Source organism: Typopeltis vanoorti, chromosome 9, assembly GCF_054136105.1.
Source record: "Typopeltis vanoorti isolate ZY-2024b chromosome 9, IOZ_Tvanoo_1.0, whole genome shotgun sequence".
In the NCBI taxonomy this organism is placed as follows: Eukaryota; Metazoa; Arthropoda; class Arachnida; order Uropygi; family Thelyphonidae; genus Typopeltis; species Typopeltis vanoorti.
This window is the reverse complement of record NC_143557.1, coordinates 4170509-4192397: the sequence shown is the minus strand read 5'-3', so window position 1 is coordinate 4192397 and position 21889 is coordinate 4170509. Positions and strand designations below refer to the sequence as shown.

The 21889-nt window shown below is 36.1% G+C and overlaps 1 protein-coding gene across 5 annotated transcripts in view; it reads left to right on the top strand.

The window, feature by feature from the left end:
* The window catches only part of LOC150102853 (eukaryotic elongation factor 2 kinase-like), a 389384-nt gene that overhangs the window by 69886 nt on the left and 297609 nt on the right, over window positions 1-21889 (top strand). For 3 of the 5 annotated variants that reach the window (XM_090397537.1, XM_090397536.1, XM_090397534.1), the window contains exon 3: window positions 8486-8656. The exons of 1 other annotated variant lie outside the window; for it this stretch is intronic. In XM_090397537.1, coding sequence (XP_090253663.1) covers window positions 8521-8656 — 136 coding nt within the window. In that variant the 5' untranslated portion in view covers window positions 8486-8520. The remainder of the gene's footprint in view (window positions 1-8485; window positions 8657-21889) is intronic. One more of the 5 variants, XM_090397535.1, reaches the window with a different exon arrangement.

The following is a 21889-nucleotide window of genomic DNA, read 5'->3' as shown; positions in this document are numbered from 1 at the left end:
ACCATTATTATTCGCTTTGTTTCCTGTGACAGTGGAATTGTCAAGATCAGGGAAAACTTTTTAGGTTTTGCAGATATATCAGATTCCACAGGACGTGGTTTATGTGCAACAATAATGGAACAATTGGCAAAATGGAACATTCCCATTGAAGACATGCGAGGTCAAGGGTATGACAATGCGGCAAATATGAAAGGGAAAAAATATGGGCTCCAAAATTTGCTTTTGAACAAACATCCTAGAGTTTTTATGTGCCATGTGCTGCTCATACTCTAAATTTAATCATTAACGATGCAGCCAAAATGAATGCAGATACAATTAGTTTCTTTGCAATTATTCAAGAAATATACAATTTCTTTTCACTATCTTACAAACGTTGGGCAATCCTTTTAAAGTTCGTAAAAATATTAACATTGAAACAACCATCAGAAACGCGATGGGAAAGTAAAATTAATGCAATCCGCCCTCTACGATATCAGTTAGGAGAAATTTACGATGCACTTTTTGAAATTTTAAATAATGAAAATTTTAATAAAGAAACTCAGCATGAAGCACAAACATTATGTGCTAAAATTAAGGACTACAAATTTATTTGCTCTTTTATAACTTAGCATGATTTACATAATAGAATAAACCCTGTGAGTAAAATGCTTCATGAAAAAATATGAACATTACGCTTGCATTAGAATCTAGCAAAAACTTAAAAATATTCTTACAAGAGTATTGATCAGATACAAATTTTAAAGAAGTTCTAAAAACGTCAAAAGAACTGAGTGAAGAGGTGGATGGAGAACAAGAATTTAAAACTGGTACGGGAGTTCTACGACGAAAGAAGACACAACAATTTGACTACGAGCATCATGACGAAACGCCACAATCGCCAGAAGATAAATTTAGAGTGAATGTGTTTTATACACTTCTAGACGTTGCAATGTGTTCTTTAATAGAACGTTTTGAACAACTAAAAACATATTATGATAATTTCAATTTCTTGTATAGATTACTACAAATTAATAACGAAGATTTACGAAAAAATTGTGATGATTTAGAGATTCTCTTGAAGGACGGTGACAATAAAGACTTAAATGCAATAGAACTATATGACGAGTTATGTGCTTTCCGGGATATTTTTCGGAAGGATAATTTAAATATTCAAAACCCTTTCGATATTCTTAATTTTATTGTGTCCAATAATTTATCTTACCCTAACTTTTCAATTGCTTTAAGAATACTATTAACCTTATTTGTTAGTGTAGCAAGCAGTGAATGTTTGTTTTCCAAGTTGAAATTGATTAAAACTTACTCAAGAACAAGTATGTCACAAAAAAAGCATTGCTAGTTTGGCGTTAATAGCTATTGAAAATGATATATATATGCGGAATTAGACGTTAAGACTATTATTTCTAATTTTGTGAATATAAAATCAAAATCCCTAAAATTTTATTTTAAAAAATTTCAAGTATATTTATGTAATTTAATTTATTTTCTGTTATTCTGTAAAGATGTTATTTTTTGAATACTTATGTTAAATGTTCTAATTATTTCTGAATTCTTTTCTTATTTTCTCATCTATCTTGAGTTTCTTTTATTTTCCTAAAAGTTAGTTCCATTTATAGAAATTATTAAAAATTTTTTACAAGTTACTAAGAATTTAGTAACTTGTAAAAGGCAAGAATTTTTTAAACTTTAGTTCAAATTAATTTTAACTTTAATTAAAATTTAATTTAATTTTGGGTCGGTGAGAAGACTTTAATCCCTGTATCATTATATTCAACGATTAAAGTGAAGTGGCTTTATCAAAATTGGTTTAACTTTTGAGAATTTTTTGAATATTGGGGATTTTAACGATTATCCTGCCTAGTCAACACCCCCAGTTCGTTACATTTAGCGAACCAACGTGTGGCTGTTCTGTCAAAATTTATTTTAGAAATTTCAAATAATTTAAATATTTATTATCGTAAAAGAACCACACATGCCCGGATTGTTACAGGGGTGCTTAGATAGAAATTTGCATGCAGGCAGCAAAGACTCTACCGCCAGTTCTGTTTGTAAGGATAGAAAAATCAGAACTCCATGGTGGAAATGGGAAGTGAAGGAAAAGAAGAAAGTGTATCAAAAGTTCCTGGCAAATAAGTCAGCTTGTGCTCTTAGAGAATACAGAGACAAATGTAAGAAAGCTAAACACTGTAAAACTAGCTGTACAAAAATCATGGTAAGACTTTGGTAAGAACATAGAAAATAAATATCAAGAATGTGGCAAGATATCCTGGAAGTGGTTGAAGAAGCTCGGAAATGAAGGATAGAGTGCTATAAAAGGAATTAGAGATGATAAAGGTGACATGAAAACTGGAGGAAAAAATATCCTTGATGTATGGAGTAATTACTTCAAAAAATTACTAAATGAAGTCAGTGACAGCACAGTGTTAATAAACACTGACCAGGCATGCAATCAGGAATACATGTCCATACTTGAAATAGAAAAAGCCATCAAAAGCCTGAAATGTGGAAAGGCAGCAGGAGTAGATGATATTCGACAAGAAATGCTCAAGTATGGAGGTATAAAAGTCTTACAGTGGCTGTAAATGGGTACTATGAAAGCTCTACTCCAATCATCTGGTATTCATCCATCTGTCCAGGCCTGCATACTTTAGAAGGCCTGGACAGATGGATGAATACCAAATAATTGGAGTAGAGCTCTCATAGTACCCATATATAAAAGGAGAAATAAAATTGCATGTGTAAATTAGAGGTATTTCTCTACTGAATGTTCCTGGTAAGATTTATGCAAGCATACTTGAGAAATGGTTGAGAAGGATTGTGAAAGAGAAGCTTGGTGAAGAAGAAGCTAGATTCAGTCCAGATAGAGGTTGTCAGGATCAGATTTTTACTTTATGACAAATAGTTGAGAAATTGTGGAATATAACAAAGATCTGTATTTAAGTTTTGTAGATCTGAAAAGGCATGTGACAAGGTGCCAAGAGAGAAGCTATTTAAAACGCTACATTTGTGCGGGGTGTCAGTGGGGCATTATATCAAGCAATACTTGGTCTTTGAGTTGTAACTCAGCGGTTAGAATTGAAGGAAGATGGTTTAATGTTAAATCTGATGTGAGACAAGGAAGTACATTATCCCCTCTGTTATTTATTATGTATATGGATCACATATAGATAATGAATAGCATATCACATATGGATCACATTATGAAGGAAAGTTTTATTAAACCTGATATCAAAATTTGAGATGTTAATCTCAGCTCTTTGCTTTATGCAGATGATGTTATACTTCTAAATAAATCTGCTACAAATCTGAAAGATTCCCTGACTAAATTGAATAACTGTTGTAATAGATGTGGTAAAAAGGTCAGCAATAACAAGACAAAGACAATGATAATAGGCAGAAGCATTGAAAATATCAACTGCATTGTGAATGAAGAACCTATAGAACAAGTGAAACATTTCAACTACTTAGGCATGATTCTTAGTGAATATGGTAAATTAAATATGGAAATATACAACAGAATCAATAAAGCTGGTATGGTAGGAAGTCTTACAGCAGATCAAAAACGAGTGCATTTTTGATCTGCTCTGAGCAAGGCACTCATCTTGCACAAATCTTTTTCATTTGCAATTCTTCATGCAAAATATATCCTACACGTTCTTTTGAAATGCCTATAGTTTCAGCAATTTCATACACTTGGACTCGCGAGTCATCTAATATCATATTGTGCACGTGATCAGTGATTTCTGGTGTTGTTACACTCTTTGGACGTCCTTCACGTGGATCATCTTCAAGGTTGGTACGGCCTCATTTAAACTTTGCAGCCCATTTCTTAATTGTCAAAAATGAGGAGAAGAGTGCCGATAAACATTTCATGAACTTGGAATGTTCTCTTGCCGTTAAGCCTTCTCTTATAAAGAATTTTATAACCACATGATACTCAATTTTATCCATTTCGAGGGACTTTTGCTTCAGACAGTTGTATAAAACAAACTACTTGATAGAATGACTTGCAATTTCATATGGATGCTTATGACAGATATGCGAACTTAGAAAAAAAAATCGTGCCGATAGTGTTGCCATATATAGTCGAGGCCGGGAACTTTTCAGACTACCCTTGTAAATTTTTCATGTAGTACTATCATATCCTGTACACCATTTGATAATGGTGTACAGGATATGATAGTACTACATGAAAATTGATAATGATGATAAAAGATTTTCAGTATTCCGTCCATATTATTTTAATGCACCTTTTAGTCAGACATTTTTGGAAGGGGGGAATGATATTTAGACATATGGTAAAGGGCGATGCATGGGGGAAAGAAGGTTGGGAACCATTGTTGCAAATGAAACCATTGGAGAATTGTGATATTGGAGTGACAGGAGGAGAAAGAAGAATAATCCATCTAAAGTTTGTTGATGATATTGATCTCCTAGTAATAAGCACATCATATCTTCAGGATATTACCACAAATTTAGCTCATACTCTTAAAATATGGCTTAACTATAGGTACCTAAAAAATCAAAAACAGTGACATATATCTGTGCTTCTGACCAAGAAGAAAGTGCTATATCAGAAACTGAAGAAATTCTTCTTGAAGATACACATATTGCAGCATTTGATCAGTTTAGATATCTAGGCAGTATCTTTAATAAAGATGGAAGAGCAAGACAGGATATTAGAACAAAAATTGCAAAAGCAACAACAGCACTCCAGAAATTAAAGATGCCAAAGAATTATATCTAGGTTTAATCCTTTATCCAAGTGTAAGCAAACAAAGTTGACGCGTGCAGTAACTTCACGACTTGGCAACTCGTATATAGAGGCTAATGACTTCGCATCACTTGCCTTGATATCCCATAATGCAAAGCGCATATCCTTATGGACATGTATAATGCTATGCATTATTGGAAGGGCCGCTACCCAGACCTGATTTGACCTTTATTGAGGTCTCATCAGTGGGAGCCAGACCCAGAAGCGATACGAAGTTTGAAGTAATGCAGAAGTCATATTTCCGTATAGAAGTAGCCAAAACGTGTCACACCTTCTTATTATTTAATAAAGTGTGTTTTGCATTATGGGATACTGTGGAAAGTGATGTGAAATCATTAGCCTCTATATACAAGGTGCCCAGTTGCAAAGTTAATTCACGTGCAAACTTTGTTTTCTTTCGCTTGGATAAAGAATGAAACCAAGAGTATGATTTCTTGAAATCTTTAATTTATAGTGTAACCAAGCGGATAAACTTTGAATAGCACTCTGGAAACTAAAACCATTAAGGACAGATCACAAGCTTAAAAGTAGAAAACAAATTACACCTTATTAGCACACTAATTAATTCAATATTTCTATACACAAGGAAAATTGCATACTCCAATAAGATGAAGAGGTTGCTGTCATTTGTAATGAGGTGATATAGGTAACTCTAAATACATGATCATGTTGCAAATAGTAACACAAAGAATCAATTTTTTTTGCCAGCCAAGAAATAACATCATAACAAAGATTTGAAGGAAAGAACTTATCTGGTTTGGTTATATCAGCAGATCTATTGGTCTCCCAGTGCAAGTTCTTGAAGTCCTTATTCCAGGAACTCAAAAAAAAAAAAAAAAGGCAGACCTAGAATAAACTGGATAAACAATATAAAAAATTGGACAGCTGCTTCAGTTAGAGCTGAAACCTAAGTGTCAGTCAAGGACTGAGTGGAAGATTTCTGTGAGGAATATTTCCTAACATCTACTTCATGGTCCTGATGTGAACTATGGGAAGGACAAGATGATGAATATATATTGGAATGAAGACATTATTTGGGAATAAGGAAAATGAATTTCTTCAATTCTTGAGAGACAGCTGTCTTAGACGGTATATAAAGGAGCGATGCAAGGATCTGATCATTTCATCAGATGTGGTTGTGAGTAGGATCTTTCCCTCAAGTTGGTGAGAGTGATTACCTGGGTGGTTGTGGTGGCTAGCCATATGAAGACTTTGGTGAGAAAAGTTCATATGTGGAACTACAAAGCTGATGTTTATGAAAAGTTTTGGAGACAGCACGGAGCTATAGCTGGTATGAGGAGTTACTTGAGGAAGAGATAAATCCTGCTTAGACTCTGACCTACAGATACTTAGGAGCATCAGTATTTTGATGGTCCAAAGGCTAAATAAGGTATGTCAAATAGATGAATGAAAAAATTAAGCATGAAATTTTGAAGAAGGCACTGTGGAGTGCAAGATGGATAATGGTAATAATCAGTTGCAGGAGGTGTATAAAGAGCAGGCTCGGAAGGTGACTCATTTGGTAAAGACATCAAAAGTGCAGTATCAGCAGAAATTAGTAAATCAGGCCAGTGAAAATTTTAGTTTTTTTTCAGTATGCTGCAAAATAGTAGATGGTGAGCGAGGTTTACTGGTGAGCGAGGAAGGGGGTATATGAGGAGTTAAGTAAGCTTGATGTCAATAAAGCAATAGAACTTGATGACATATCTCCACATGTCTTAAGGGAATGTTCCAGAGCATTAGTATCACCCTTGGCTTACTTATCTCTTTAACATGTCTTGCAACAGCGCAAGGCCCAAAGGTGTGGAAGGAAGGTAAAATTGTTTCACTTTGCAAAAGGTGGTGATAAGATTGTGATTAAGGTGTTAGTGAATGGAAGGAAACAAAAGTGGGTTGAAACAGCAGTATTCTCTGTGATTGTCAGAAGTTTGTTAAGCAGAGGTCAAGTTTTCCCAGTTTATTTATTTACTATAACACGTGACAAATTTGTTGGACAAGCGGGATGCATATACAGTGGTATACTTAGATTTTGCAGAGGCTTTTGATAGATAGTCAAGTTGGTGGTAACTAATTGAAACAGATGTTCTTTATCTTCTATATCACTGATATTGGGGTGGATTTAATTGGGGATATGCAACAGCTTGCAGATGCCACAAAATTGTAAAGGAGTAATCGAGTGGGTGCTGTGGTCATATAAGATGGACAACTTGAATATATTGTTTGAGTGGGCGAGTGAGTGGAACTGCCAGTTCATTGTTGCAAAGGGTAAGGTTCTAACTTCAGGTAGGCAATGAAGGAATGCAAAATATACACTTAGGGGGGGAATTTTTGAAGAACGATTAAGGAGACGTATCTTATGAGTGGTTGACAAAGACCTGAAGTTCAGCGGCCACATCACACAAATTGTGAAGTCATCATATTGGATTATGTCAATGATACAGAGGACTTTGACATGCAAAAGTGAAGAAGTTATGGTTCCATGGTATAAGCCTTCATCAGGCATCATATGGATTATTGTGCACAGCTATAGTTGCATGGTTTTTGTGATGATGAGGATGCATTAGAAATGGTCCAGAGAAGATAAGGTGGTAACTAGTTTTTGGAATGTGGATATGAAGACAGATTAAAAGAATGCAATTTTCAAAGTCTTGTCAATAGGAAGAGAGGGGACATGATCGAGAAATAAGCTGGAAAGGGGTTGTTATTGTGTTAATGTGGAAGAAATTTTTCATGGAATGGACTTGCAACCATGTGAGAGGGTTCATATCAGTAATTTGATTATGTGAATCTCAGCTTTATCCTCTGCAGTGGTTACCAGTAAAACATTTTTATTCACTGAAATTATTCTCCCATAATTTGTTCTTCTACCGGGTACATATTCAAAGAACTCTTTTTCTTGGCTTGGCTTGATCAAATGCTCACTCACACTGGCTATCCTTAGTGAGTCAGCTTCCAGATTGCATGCTTAATCTCTCTATTCATCCATTTCACACTTATTTAACCTCATGACCTCTGGAATAAAATATTACTGTCATTAAATAGACCTTGATAATTGTCCAGGTAGCACTCATCTTCTTTCCACCTAACTTCTCATTCCGTGCTATAGTTCTAAGCCATAATATCTTAAGATTTTCATAATCACCAGTTTTGCAATTACACTTATAGCATTTCCTTACAGAAGTCTTTATATGAGTGGCTGGCTACCATTATGATCTCATGATCCATCTGATCAACTGGAAAGAGATTCTGCATCTAATTAACAGTCAATCTTCTGATTGGATGATCAGATGTAATTCTCAAACTTTTTGCCATCTAGTTGTTCCTCAGGAACTCAAATTTATTTTTCTTTTGGAGTTTGAGTTTGCTATAAACTGGTACATTTTTTTATCATATCACAGGCTTTCGAATGCTAAATTTTTCTAATTAGTAAATTAATTCAGAAAATAATATGAAAATATTTATTGTTAATAATTTTAACTAAGGTATGGAAATAATCATAAAAAATACTGTATTTCATGATTTTTTAAAGAATGTTGCATTCCATAATATAAATATTTCAGTTCGTATTTTAATAGTTTTCCTTCATTTAAATAAGGAACTGTTTCCTTTGTAGTATTTTTGTGATAAAACCTTAGTTGGAATATGATAAATATGATACATAAGTTCATGTTCCATTACGTTTGACATTGCACATCTTGATTTTTTTTTGTTTAGTGGCCAGATTGGCTGGCACAACTTAAAACTATGAAATGGAGTTCCATGAATTAAGCTCGACAGCTTCTGGTACTTCGGTGTCTCATCAGAAATCATGGAATAATGTGCAGGTTGAATCTTGGTCTTATTATAAAGGTGAAGAACCAGTTATCAGTTCTTCCAGTGAGAGATGTATGTTAATTTTTATTTGCCGATTTCTGTGTAAAGCTCTATTCTAAATAATAATAATAATAATAATTTTTGTTTAATAATGTATTTACCTAATCCTTTTTATAAATAATGCAGTAGCGTTGAAATATTTAGAATAATGAAAAATACAATTTTTATTTTATTTTTTTGAGTTACATTTTCTATAACAGGGAATCATTGAACAACTTTCTCGACAGCCATTCAAGTGGAACTCTAGTTAGTATTAATGGCATTTCCAAGTTTTTAAAGAGAATTCTCTGTAAGGACCAAAAGGCTGCGAATCAAAATCCTGTCATCACTTGCCAGTCAAATTATACGTGAGCACACATTTGTATAAATTTTAAACCAGCTGTTTGTGCAACTGCTCCTGGTTGACCAAGAAAATAGTCTTTGCTATCCATTCTATAGACAGTGAGTCGGATCCCACAATGGCATGGATATTTGTGCATACCTTGGATAGCAGCAGACAGATTATTTTCATCTGTGAGACTGCCACCTTGCTTATCAGAGCTGTTTGAAATAGTTATGTTTCAGTTAATTTTTTCTGTTTATGATTAACATTAAGAACAATAATAGTGCAAGCATATTAATTATAACTTTTTAATCTTCAGAAATAAAAGATTTTCTGTTCAGTCTATAATTGGGTCATATATGGAGTTTACTTCTTACATTCAGAGATAAGGAAATCATCACTTCCTTATCTATCCACTTCTGGATTACTATGCATAGATCTTATCACCTGGATTTCTTGGAAAGGAGCAAGTGGTGGAGATAATCCATAAAGTGATCAGGATGATAGCCTATGGAATAGTCCCTATGTAGAGACTGAGGGTTTGTGGGTTCCAAAAATAGGTTGATATGCAAAAAAGAGGGAATATGATAGAAACATTTAAGTGACTAAAAAGTTTATAGAATTGATATAGGAAAATCTTTCAGCACTTGGCTAGAGTGCGACAGAACAAAGGTTCATCTGGAAATTGAGTAAGAGGGTGGTTAGTAAGTCTCAAAACTAGATTTATTTGAAGAATGGTGAATGAGTGCGATGGTTTTGCTAGTCTGTTGCGAATCCTTGGCCATTAATTGCATTTAAGAAGCCCATCCATTTGAGGCATCTGTTCATGGTGGAGAGGACCTGCCACTGGCAGGGGATTCTAATAGTATTGCAGTACTCTGGTCTCTGCTTCAGCAAGACTCATTGGCCCTGGCTGGCCTGGCCAAGATCAGTTGTCTAGTGGACTTGCTTGCAAGGGTCAAGAGTGTTGCAGTAGGTCTCCTTCCCCATGGTGTCTGGGGACAGGGTTGAAGGCTTGCTGTGGTGCTTATATAGCCTAGGCTAGTCCTGTCTTTCCACTCCTGAGCACAGTAATTGCTTGCCATCAGTGGACAGACATGTGTGGCTCCATTGTGGGTGGAGAGCTCTGGCATTGAACTGAACTCCTGAGAATGAACTCTTCCTCATCCTCTTGTTTATCAGGTGCCCTCAACAAGCCCCAAACCAAGTACAGAAACAATATTGTCACCAATGAAGAACCAAAGTAAGAAACAAAAACAGAGACTCCAATAAATACACCACTATTCCTAACATTGTTCAACAGGTGAACATCAAATTGGAAAATGTCACCCTTTATCTGAAAGGGTCTCCAAAACCTGTAGAGAAACTGTTCAGAAGATATCCTTATTGAAACAACTGCAGTAGCACAATCAGAAAAATTGCTCCATGCAACATCTATCAGGAAAATATTGATTAATCACAAAGTTTTAAATTTTTTTAGAGGCATAATATCTGAGTGGAACTGCCTCGATGTTCCTGATGAAGAGATGTTCTGAACTCAAGGACCAAGGAGTGACAGCCATAAGAAGAATCCCGATAAATATAAATGGGCATCTGGTTCCTATCAGAAACATCACCCTTATCTTTAACAATCAAAACCACTAACTTCTGTCAAAGTAGGATATCTCAATTGTTCGGTACAGATCTATATCCCAATCCCCTTATGATGCTTTAAATGTCAGAAATAATAATTCTCAAACTGCTTGTTGTGCCTCCACCATCTGTCTCATTATGCAGATTGACCATATATACTGTTTTAATCTATATCCCAATCCCCTTATGATGCTTTAAATGTCAGAAATAATTCTCAAACTGCTTGTTGTGCCTCTGCCATCTGTCCCAGTACGCAGGCTGACCATATACTGTTTTGAACTGGACACTACCATTTTTTTTTTTCATATTTCCTGGCTGTTCCTTCGTTTTAATAAAGATGTCAATTTTGTCCTGATTTTAATAAAAACTATAAATATATTTTAATATTGGTCAATCATAAATTGTTATTCATAATCTATAATCGTATATCGATATCTGCAGTGATTTATTCAGAGAAAATAAAAAAATACATGTTGGCAACACTTGCTTGTCCCAGACGCGGCATCTGTTCTGCTGTAGCATTAGTTTTTGTTTTGCCTGTATGCTAACCGGTGGCTTTGTTATTCAATGCTGGTGGTTTAAATTTCATATTTTTTAAAGTTTTAAGTCTATCTTTATAATGTCAAAGAGGCAAAACTGCAGTTTTAATGACAATCTCCAGAAAGAATTCAAACTTATTAAACTGGACAAGCTGTGTGGTAATGAAGCAAAAGTGGTATATCAACGTTTTAATAACCATTTTTCCATTGCTCACAGAGGCAGAAGTGACATCTACATAACTAGAAACATAAAGATGCTGAAAAGTCTCTGGCTTCAGTTAAAAACATCAGCTCGTTTATGGTGAGATGTGATAGAGAAAGCGATAAAGTGAAACTCTTGTTGCTCATCATACTGTGCTTCATGGGCCAAGGTTTTGCACAAATGACTGCTTGTCGACATTGATAAATAAAATTTATGAACCAAAATTTTCTTCAGCATGTACCAAATAGAGAATTTGGATAAAACAAAAAGCATTAGTCAGTTTAGATGCATCAAACAAAAGACATCAAACTTTTTCCTGTCATTGTGCAGTACTTTTTGCCAAATTGTGGTGTTCAAGACAAAATTATAGACTTTATTTCCTTACCTGGTGAAACATCTGACATACAGTGTGCTATGTTGCCTTACAAAACAGAATTGTTGCTCCGTGTGCAGATAACATGAACACCAGTTTTGGTGGTTGCAAAAGACTTGGCAAAAATGACGTGTAGCAAAAACTCAAAAGTGAACTGAAGAGGCAGATTATCAGTATTGGTTGCGGGGCACACATTATGCACAATTGTCTCCGGTGTGCCGTCGACTGTTTACCAATTGATATTGAATGTTTTGCAGTGAAAGTATACAAATACTTCAATATATACACAGAGTCAAAGAACTGAAAAACTTTTGTGACTTTGCAGGAAATAATAACGCTGAATTGTTAGAGCATGGAAATAGACAAGATTTTTGTTCTTGGGTCCATCAATTGACAGAATTTTAAGCATGTTTGATGAGCTTCGTTCTTATATTCTTTCTCAAGCAAAATGCCCTGTTAAGTTGCCAAAATTGTTTGAAGATCACCGAATGAAGTATTTGAAATTGTGGTTCATTTACAAGAGATCAAGTGTCTATGTTCTAAACATACATTAGCTTAATTGAAAAAGATAATATTTCAGCTACAGAAGTAGCCATGAACATTGAAAATCTTGTAAACAATTTAGAGTCCAGAAAAAGTGAAGTGTTTGTAACTACTGATGTCAAAAAACAACCGAAAATGTTAGTAGATTCAGGAGAAAATAATGAGGCTAAGTTTTTTGAGGTAGTTGAGAATTTCTATGAAACCAGCTTAGAATATGTTAACTAGTGGAAGTGCAGTTTAGGAAACACTAAGAAGTTCAAGTGGGTGAATGGAAAGAAATACAGGGCTGCCTGAACGAGGAACTCATCACACGCACAGAAACAGAAGAAGCTCGTGTATTCAATCAGTAAATCTATCTCATAAAATCTATAATTGTGAGGAAGTAGGATATATGGAATAAACAAAACATTCCTGATCTGATATATGGGTTCAGATTTTTTTCTGAAATGAGCAAAAATGTCTAGACTTCCAAGACTTTTGTAATATTGTAGATTTATTCTTTGTCTTCCAAGAAGTACAGCACCTGTTGAGAGAATATTTTCTGTTATGAACAGTATGTGGTCAAAGCAGAAATCTAGATTAAGTGTTGAGACAATGATGGCTATGTTAGTTGTAAGACAAAATTGTGTCATGGAGCGTGAGAAGTTTTATGATGTGTTGAAAGGCCAAAATTTGCTGCATGAGATCACATCATCGGAGAAATATTCATGGTACAATTGTGATGAAATACATTCCCCCTCTCTACGTCTACCTAAATTTTTGTATGGGTTCTGTCACTGATGAATAATGGTAAGCTCAATATGTTTATGTAATAAAACTTTTTATCGTTTTACTTTTCATGAATACAGAATATTACATAACCCCCCATCCTGTTTTGGACATCCCAATGTACCGTTGTTGTCTCAAGGAAATATCAGCCTACCAATATGACCATAAAGAACATGAGAATAAACACTAAGAGCAAAACACCAAAATGTTCTGTGTGGAAAACTATCAAGTATGCCGGAGGTAGAAGAAAAACAACAAAAAAAAAAGATATAAAACTTAAAAACAGAACAATGCATCGCATACCAGGAAGTGAAGAGGCAACATTAGCCACAATATCTGCTAAACCGACTTATACTGAGAAGGCAGCTGTAAAGATGTCAGTCGGGACATGGACAAGGATGTCAATTGCGCCTTCTCACAACTGCAACACCCTTCAAAGATATGACCTTGCTATGTCCTTTGAGCAAATAATAGAAATCATTATGGACTCACTCCTGAAGATATGCCAAAAGGGGATCCCACTACAGAAAAATCCACTTATTAAAAAAAATGGAATGTGCAACACAGAGGATCAGAGAGATGCCTCGAGACCCCCCCCCCACACACCACCATCTCAGGAAGATGAAACGATATGCTGAGTGCCCTAGAGAGAGAGAGAGAGAGAGAGTGGAATTTGACATCGTTTTGTATATTTTTTCAAAAGATGTCATAATGGATCCTGGCCATTCACAATTTCCCAAAAAAAGAAGAAATTCAACACTATTGAAAACACAATTGCTCATCATATCAGTGATATCAGTTGCCATAAGACTGTTGTAAATATAATAACACTATTCTGCATCTACCTCCCTCCTGCACAAGATAGTTTTCCAAATGGCCTATATGTCATATTGTAACTGCAATATGACGTATGGCCTATATGTCATATTGCAGTTACAATCACCCTTGTTTTTAATGGGAGATTTAAATGAATATAACACTCTGTATTATATCCGTTTAAATCTTATTTCTTTGGGGTGTCCGAACAAATAGAGGAAAAGGTGAGCATATGCTTGACAACAACCTATTTAGGAGTGATCATTTTCCCATGATATCGATTCTTTATACATGGGCAACTATGTACTACTACATCATGGATATCACAGAAAATTAAGCAAGCTGACTGTTCCAGGCAAACATTGTTTGCTTACACTTGGATAAAGGATTAAACTAAATTTATTATAGTCTAACCAAGTGGAAAATAAACTTCCAACATTGTTCTGTAAATCCAGAGTAATTTAATAATAAGGTGGTACACCTTTTGGTAACTCGTATAAGTAAATGTGACCTCTCCATTGCTTCTGCCTTAGTATCACCACATCTGGGTCTGGCTCCCACTGACAAGACCTCAATAAAGGTTGAAACCGGTTCGGGTAGTGGCCCTTCCCTTAATGCATAACATTATACATGTCCGCAAGGAGATGTGCTTTGCATTATGGGAGATACTGAGACAAGGAGTGATGAGAGCTTGGTCCACCTTTACTACAAGTTGCCTCAGTCCTGAAGATATTTCAGGCGCAAACTTTGTTTGCTTACACTTGGATAAAGGATTAAACTAAATTTACTATACTGACTGTTCCACCTTTTCAACATAAGCAGATTTTGATTCTGCAACAGTCATGGCTGCAGTTCCTAAAACATTGTCAGTTTTCATGTTTTCCTAAACCATGGTGGAATGATGATTGCATAGCAAACAAGCTCAGAAGAAAGCTTGAGGTATTTTCCATAGATAACCCACAACAAACAGTTGCTTTCAAACATGTCTTGGATCAAGCTTGTTACAACCATTATCAGAGCCAGAAGGAATCCTTAATCGAATTTACTTCTTTTATATTAAGATCTATCAACTGCAAAAAGCTATGGGGAAAAAAATCCAGAAAACGAAAGGCAGATATACCACCTACTGCTTTCTCTCCTTGAACACAATGGTTGCACAGTTGCTGATTCAACAATGGTTGTTGAATCAGCAACTGCCCAAAAAAACAAAACAGAAAAACAGCAAATCTAGTATTCTTCAAGTGGCACAGAAGAATGTAACAGGCATTATAACCAAAGAAGAAATGAAAGCTGGTTTGCTTCAATGTTGTCCAACTGCTATTGGACCAGATAACATCCATTATGAGATGGTAAAACATTTGTCAATGTCATCCATCGATCAACTGAATTTTTGAGAGCCTTTACAACAGAATTTTAATTTTCTGTGAGAGCATATTTCTGGATACTTGACCAAAGGCGATTATAATTGCCTCTCCTAAGCCTGGGAAGGATCCAAAATTCCCAAATACTGTCCAATTGCTCTGATCAGCTGCTTGTACAAATTTCTGGTAAAAATGGTTAATTCTTGTCTTTCATGGTTTCTAGTGAGAAACAACCATTTTTTTTTTTTTCCAGAACACAATCTGGCTTCTAGATGTTCTGGCTACTAAACATCTAGTCTGGCTGGAGGCATTCATTAGAGATGCTCTCCTAAAATGCGAGCATCTAGTATCGGATTTCTGTGATGTGATAAAAGCATATGTCACTGCTTTGAGATTGGAATAGTGAAAGATCTACATAATTTTAGTCTTATAGAGATTCTCCCTATTTTTATTAAGAACTTCTTATCTAACCAAATATTCCAAGTCTGAGTGGGAACTGCTCTCTCTTCCTACTGTATAACCAACATGGAGTTCCCACGAGACTTAGTTTTAAGTGTCATGCTTTTTGCAATCAAGTTCAATTCAGTAACAGAATAACTTCCACCAGCACTAAGTAATGCCATCTGTATGGATAATTTCACTATCTTCAGTCATTCCTGTAATATGAGGGTAATAGAAAGACAGCTGCCATTGACCATCTCTCAGAATCGACACTTACATATGGCTTCACAGCAGAAAACTATGCACTTTCCCCAGATGTAGTTTTCATTCTGGCCCAGAACTGACTATTACAATCACTAATTCCAGTTGCATCATAAGCCAAGATCTTGGAATTGATATTTGACAGCAAACTCAGTTTCCTCCCTCACGTCAGATAAAAGCTATAGAAATATTTTTATTTGGACTCTAGAAATAGCAGTAGACAACATAGCTCAGATGCCACCAAACTCACTTTCACTGTGTACATTGAAACAAATGAACTGCCCTTATCGTTTTGGTGTCCACAGCTGTCTTATATGTAACTAAAATCAAATCCCTGCTAGACTGCCCCACATGGGCAACTATTTTTCATCTATTATGACTGCCATAAAACCGTCAGTTTGTGAGTGTTTTGGTTTTCCGAAATCCCCCCCCCCCCTCCTGTTGTCTTCTGGTGGCTCTTTGACACATAGGCACAAAATCAGACTATTCAATTTTGTGTATATGGACTGCTCAAAATTGAAGGACCTAGTGGGATCTACTGTTGACGTTCCAGACTGCATTGTATTATTATTATGTGACACCTTCAAGGAGTCCAAAGACTCATTGATGGGAGGCACCTACTCTACAACTCTGTCTCCACACTCAATCCACCAACTATAATGAACCACATCATCTACACCAATGCCATCTACTATAGGCACAAATAAGTCTCATTGTCCAGTTCTCCATTCTCATATTTGCCCACATTACTCTACTTGAAACTGAATGCCATTCAAGAAGATTAGCCTCATATTTTGTGTTGAATACTATGGCTACTCCTTCTTTTCCTTGATTGTCATTGCCTGAATATAACATTTTGTATTTATTGCTCAGAAAGATCTTGCCAGTTTTGGTCTTTTTTGTTTCAGTCACCCCTATTATGTCGATCTGGTACTTATCCAATTCCTCAGCTAGCTCCATTTCTTTGCCATTCAGGCTTCTTACGTTGATAGTACCGATCTTTAACTCTGGTGATGTTGAGTTGGGGTTTGTTTTCAGATTTGTTCCAGTAGCTGACTTTTCGCTGTCCGCCCTTTGTCCCTGGTGAAAACAACGGGGAGCCTTGTTTAACCGAGTGACACCCCAGCTGGCATGAAATTTTGTCATGTTGTACCATCATTTTTTATTTTGGTTTAACCAATAAGAATACAGTTTGGTCGGCTTAATGCCAAATTGCCAGCCCATCCTCGTTCGTTCAGTATCCAAGTAGATACCCAACAGGGTGCACCACGAGAAGGTGAGGAATGGACATTAGGTTAGAAGCCCTGGTTGGTTCTCCGCATTCCTTTAAAGGCTATGTGGAGGTCTCCTCTCAGTCATACAGCTTTGACTCTTAAGCACTCCTTTTAATCCTTTACTCAAGTGTAAGCAAACATTAGTCATGAAGATACGTTTGTGACGTATCTTCATGACTAATCTATTTGTGTATAGAAGCTTTTGGCTTCATACCTATTGCCTCAGTAACTCATAATGCAAAAACATTATGGGAAGGGTCACTTCACTATCATACCAGTTTCAACTTAATTTGAAGCCTCATTAGTCGAAACTTGAAGAACTCAAATAAGTGACGTTAATTCTAGATTTTTTTTTCTTTTATTATTTCATACTCTTTTAGTTCTTTTTTTGTCTCCTAATTGTTGTTTGCATTTGTACTTTCATGTCATTTTATGCTTTATGTAGTTTTTGCCAATCTATAGAGTCTCTTGTCAATAAATGATTTTTTTCTTATTTCACAAAATATGCAAAGTTCTTTACATGTCGTATATTTGCACAAATCCCACTAGTGTATAAACTTTACAGAAGCTGTATGTGATACAGCTTGCACTAAAATACATTACATCGCATTGCTACGAAAGGTGCTTAATATGTTTAGACTCGCAAAGTTCTCTTGGCGCAATAAAAAGTCTAGAGCTACAAAACATCTCGTGCTCTGTGGAATTCAACACCACCTTCAGTTATGGAAGTTACACTTAGCTATGTGCTTCTGTTGAATTCCAAGCCATGTAGGGATCGGAAATGAGACTGCAGCGGTGTCAGCTCATTTCTCAGACCAACACTCTCTGCCTATACTGATTACACTAATTACTGGCAGATTATCAGACAAGCATTTCTATCCCATTGGCAGTCATCTTGAAATATAGAGACTAATAATAAGATCTATCTGTTTTAAATTAAGTTATGGTAGTCTAGTCTGTGTAGGGTTAGAACAGAGGAAGCTCTACTTGCATGGCTCCACATAGGTCATAGTCATCTCACATACTCGTTAGTGTGTGTGTGGGGGGGGGGTAACATGCCCGTGTGAGTTCTGTAATGCCAGACTTACCATTTGACATATTTTAATTGACTGTCTTCATTTTATGAAAGAGCGCACTCATTATTTTAGCCATTATTCATAACCTGTCTGAGTCCTATACATGCAGGCAGATTTTATGACTCAACGGATGTTTCTTTTATTTTTAAATTTTCATGGAAAATTAATAGTTTATTGTATATAGATCATTTATGCTATTCATATTTATACAGTTGTTTCTTGTGTAAACTATTTTTATACCGGTTGTTTTATTATTTATGTTTTATGAACTAGTCCTAAATAGAATGCTATTATGGTTGTCTGTTCAGGACTAGTCCATCTTTTGAACAGAAATCCATCAAATACTACCCATTATTATTAGCTTTGCTCGTTTCTCAAAATTTTCCCCAAACATTGCTGCATGTTTGATATTACTTTCCTACTCTGCTGTTTAGATCATGAATAAGGATCATTTTTTTCATTCTGTTACCTTTTCTAATGACTCAAAACATTCTTCCTTAGTAGAAACTTCTGTGTGACTAAGGCATAAATGCTACATTGTTTAATTCCACATTTTAATGTTTGTCCACATTACTCTACTTGATCTTATCTGCTATTCAAGAAGTTATACTCATGTTAAGTGCTGAATAGTATAGTTGTTTCTTCCTTTCCTGAATGTAATATCTCATAATAGTTATTTAGAACCTCACCCATTTTGCCTTTATTGTTTCAATTACAGCAATTATGTCGACACAGTTCTTCTCTAATTCTTTTGCTAATGTTGTTGGATTTGGTTCCAGTAGCTGATTTGGCTGTCCACCCTGGTTTGCCAAAAACAGCATGATTATAGAATTTTTTTTTTTGACTTGTTTGCAAAGTAAATTATACTTGCCAAGAAATTATATTCTTGTTTGATCCTTTACCTCAGTGTAAACAAAGTTTGTGTATGAAGTATTTACACAGCTATGCCACTTGTATATAGAGGCTGTTGACTTCATATTCAACTGCCTCGGTATCCCATAATGCTAAGCACACTTCCTATTGGGATACTGTCCATGCGGTTAGCCTAGTGGCTTTGCGCTTCGCAACCATATGCCTGGGGAAGGAGTGTCCTAGGTTTGATTCCCGTCAACGACGTGAGGAGCTCAAGGATCTTCCTCAGCCATAGCCAAGTTAGCCGTTTTGGGGCGTAGACAGCAGGGTTTTTCCCACCAGTTTATCTGGTGTTTTTTCATTCCGCAAGCAGGCAAACTGGTCTGAGGACACACATGGATTACAGTCAGGAATACTGACCCAGCCATAGGCCTGATTCGTCAGCCTATGCCAGTTCCGGAGCCCGGATAAAATTTGGGGGGGACTAGATGATACTGCGAACTCCCATAAAAAGGGGGAATGCTGTATCATCACATGGATTTATTTATTGGGATACTTAGGCTGTTGATGTGAAGTCATCTTCTAGATGCAAGTAGCCTAGTCATGAAGATACTCTATGCACAGACTTTGCTTGCTTACACTTCGGTAATGGATTAAACAAGAATGTCATAGTAAGTATAAGCAAGAGATTCGTAAGAAAAGGATGATGTGGAAGGAATACCGTGTGCATAATGATGATGTCTGTTATGAAAATTATAAGCAGCAAGCTAGAATAGTCACAACTGTTGTATTGGAAGCAAAGTCTGAGTATGAAAAGAAACTGGCCCCTGTGTGCTAAAGACACCCCCACAAGAATTCTGTCGATATGCTTCAAGTAAAAGAAAGAATGAGTATGAAAGAATAACTCTTCTAAATGCAGATGGCATAAGGGTTACAGATATAGACTAGGTTGTTCAACTAATGAGTGCCCATTTTGTTAAAAGTTATAAACCTGGTGTATGCAACATTCAGCTCACTTGATACCTCTTCAGTGGATGAAGAAACTCAGGTATATGAGGACGAGGTATTAGAGCTGTTGTACAAACTGAATAAGAATTCAGCAATAGTGACTAATGGGATATCAGCACGTGTGCTAAAAGTGTTCAGCTGAATTGGCCATTCCTTTGACCAGGCTGTTTAATATGAGTCTCAGAACAGGGAAGATTCAGCAGGAATGGGAGGAATGTATGGTAATTCCATTGCACAAGGAATTACCATACCGATGTATCCAACTATTGACCAATTGGTATCTCAGGAGTGGTTGTGGTGGTGAAAATTTTGGAAAAATTGGTTACGGCTCGCATTCAGAAATGGGTTGACAGTGAATGTTTAATTTGCAATTAGCAACATGGGTTTACTAAGGGAAGGTCATGTTTTAGCAACTTGCTCACATTCTATAACAATGTTACCATTGAACTAGGGGAATGGATACACCATGATACTTTTGGATTTTGCTAAGGCTTTTGACAGAATACAGATTGGCAGACTGTTGCATAAATTGGAGAATACAGGTTTGGGTTATAGAATATTAGCATGGATAAGAAGGTGGCTGAGTGACAGATATCAAAAAGTGGTCTATGGGGGATGCGAGTCTGTGAGATTTAAGGTAACCAGTGGTGTGTCACAAAGATCAGTGCTTGGTCCACTGTTATTCAATCTGTACATTAATTATTATTATTCGTGACACCTCCAAGGAGTCTGAGGACTCATCGTGGGAGGACACCCACTATACAACTGTTTCCACCACTACTACCAATCATCTCCATCAGTGCCATCTACCGCCCACCACCACAACTAGTATTTTTTTTGTCTGTGAATTGCGTATGTTCTGAACGGCTGATTTGTCTGTATGCAGGATGAAAAACCTGAGTTTCCAAGAGAAAAAACCCTGCTACCTCCATATGAGATCGGCTAACTCACCTTCAATTGAAAAATTCCGCATAAAGATTCCTCCCGTCACGACGAGAATCGAACTTAGGCCTATTCCAATCGAAGGGTGCAATGTACTGTCGTTCTTTCAATTGTGCTGCGGGATATTGGGAAGAATAAATTAAAGATACCAAGAAATTATATACTTGGTTTAATCTCCTTTATCCAAGTGGAAGCAAATAAAGTTTGCACCTGAAGTATCTTCATGACTGGATCAACTCGTGGCAAAGGTGGTATGACTTCATATCATTGATGTTGAGATATTGGGAAGGATTTGACAAGTGATATACAGCTATTTGCTGATGATGCAAAGATAGGTATGGTAATCAGGAACTGCTTATATGCAGTACTTGTAGAATGACTTGAATAGGCTGAAATTGTGGGCATTGGATAATGGATGTCACTTCAATGTCAATAATCACCTCGGCGTGATTAGATATCCAGTGTCGTATTATATTGCTAGAAGAAACTGATGAGGCTAGAGATCTTGGAGTGTTAGTAGATAGGAAGTTGAAGTTCAAGGGCCATTTAGCAAAGATGGCAAATATAACTCAAAAGATAATTGCAATGCTGAAATGAATGTTCACATGTTAAGATTAGGATGTCATTTTGCCTCTTTACAAGGCTTTGATAAGAACTTAGACTAGTGTGCACAGGTCTGGTCTCCTGATTTCCATCGTGATTCTGATATAGTGACTGGGTGCAAAGGAGAGTGAAAAAAATGATATCAGGATTGTGGAATATTGATTATGAAGACAGATTAAGAATTTGTAGACTGCGGACACTAGCAAACAGGAGAAAGGGGGGTGATATGATT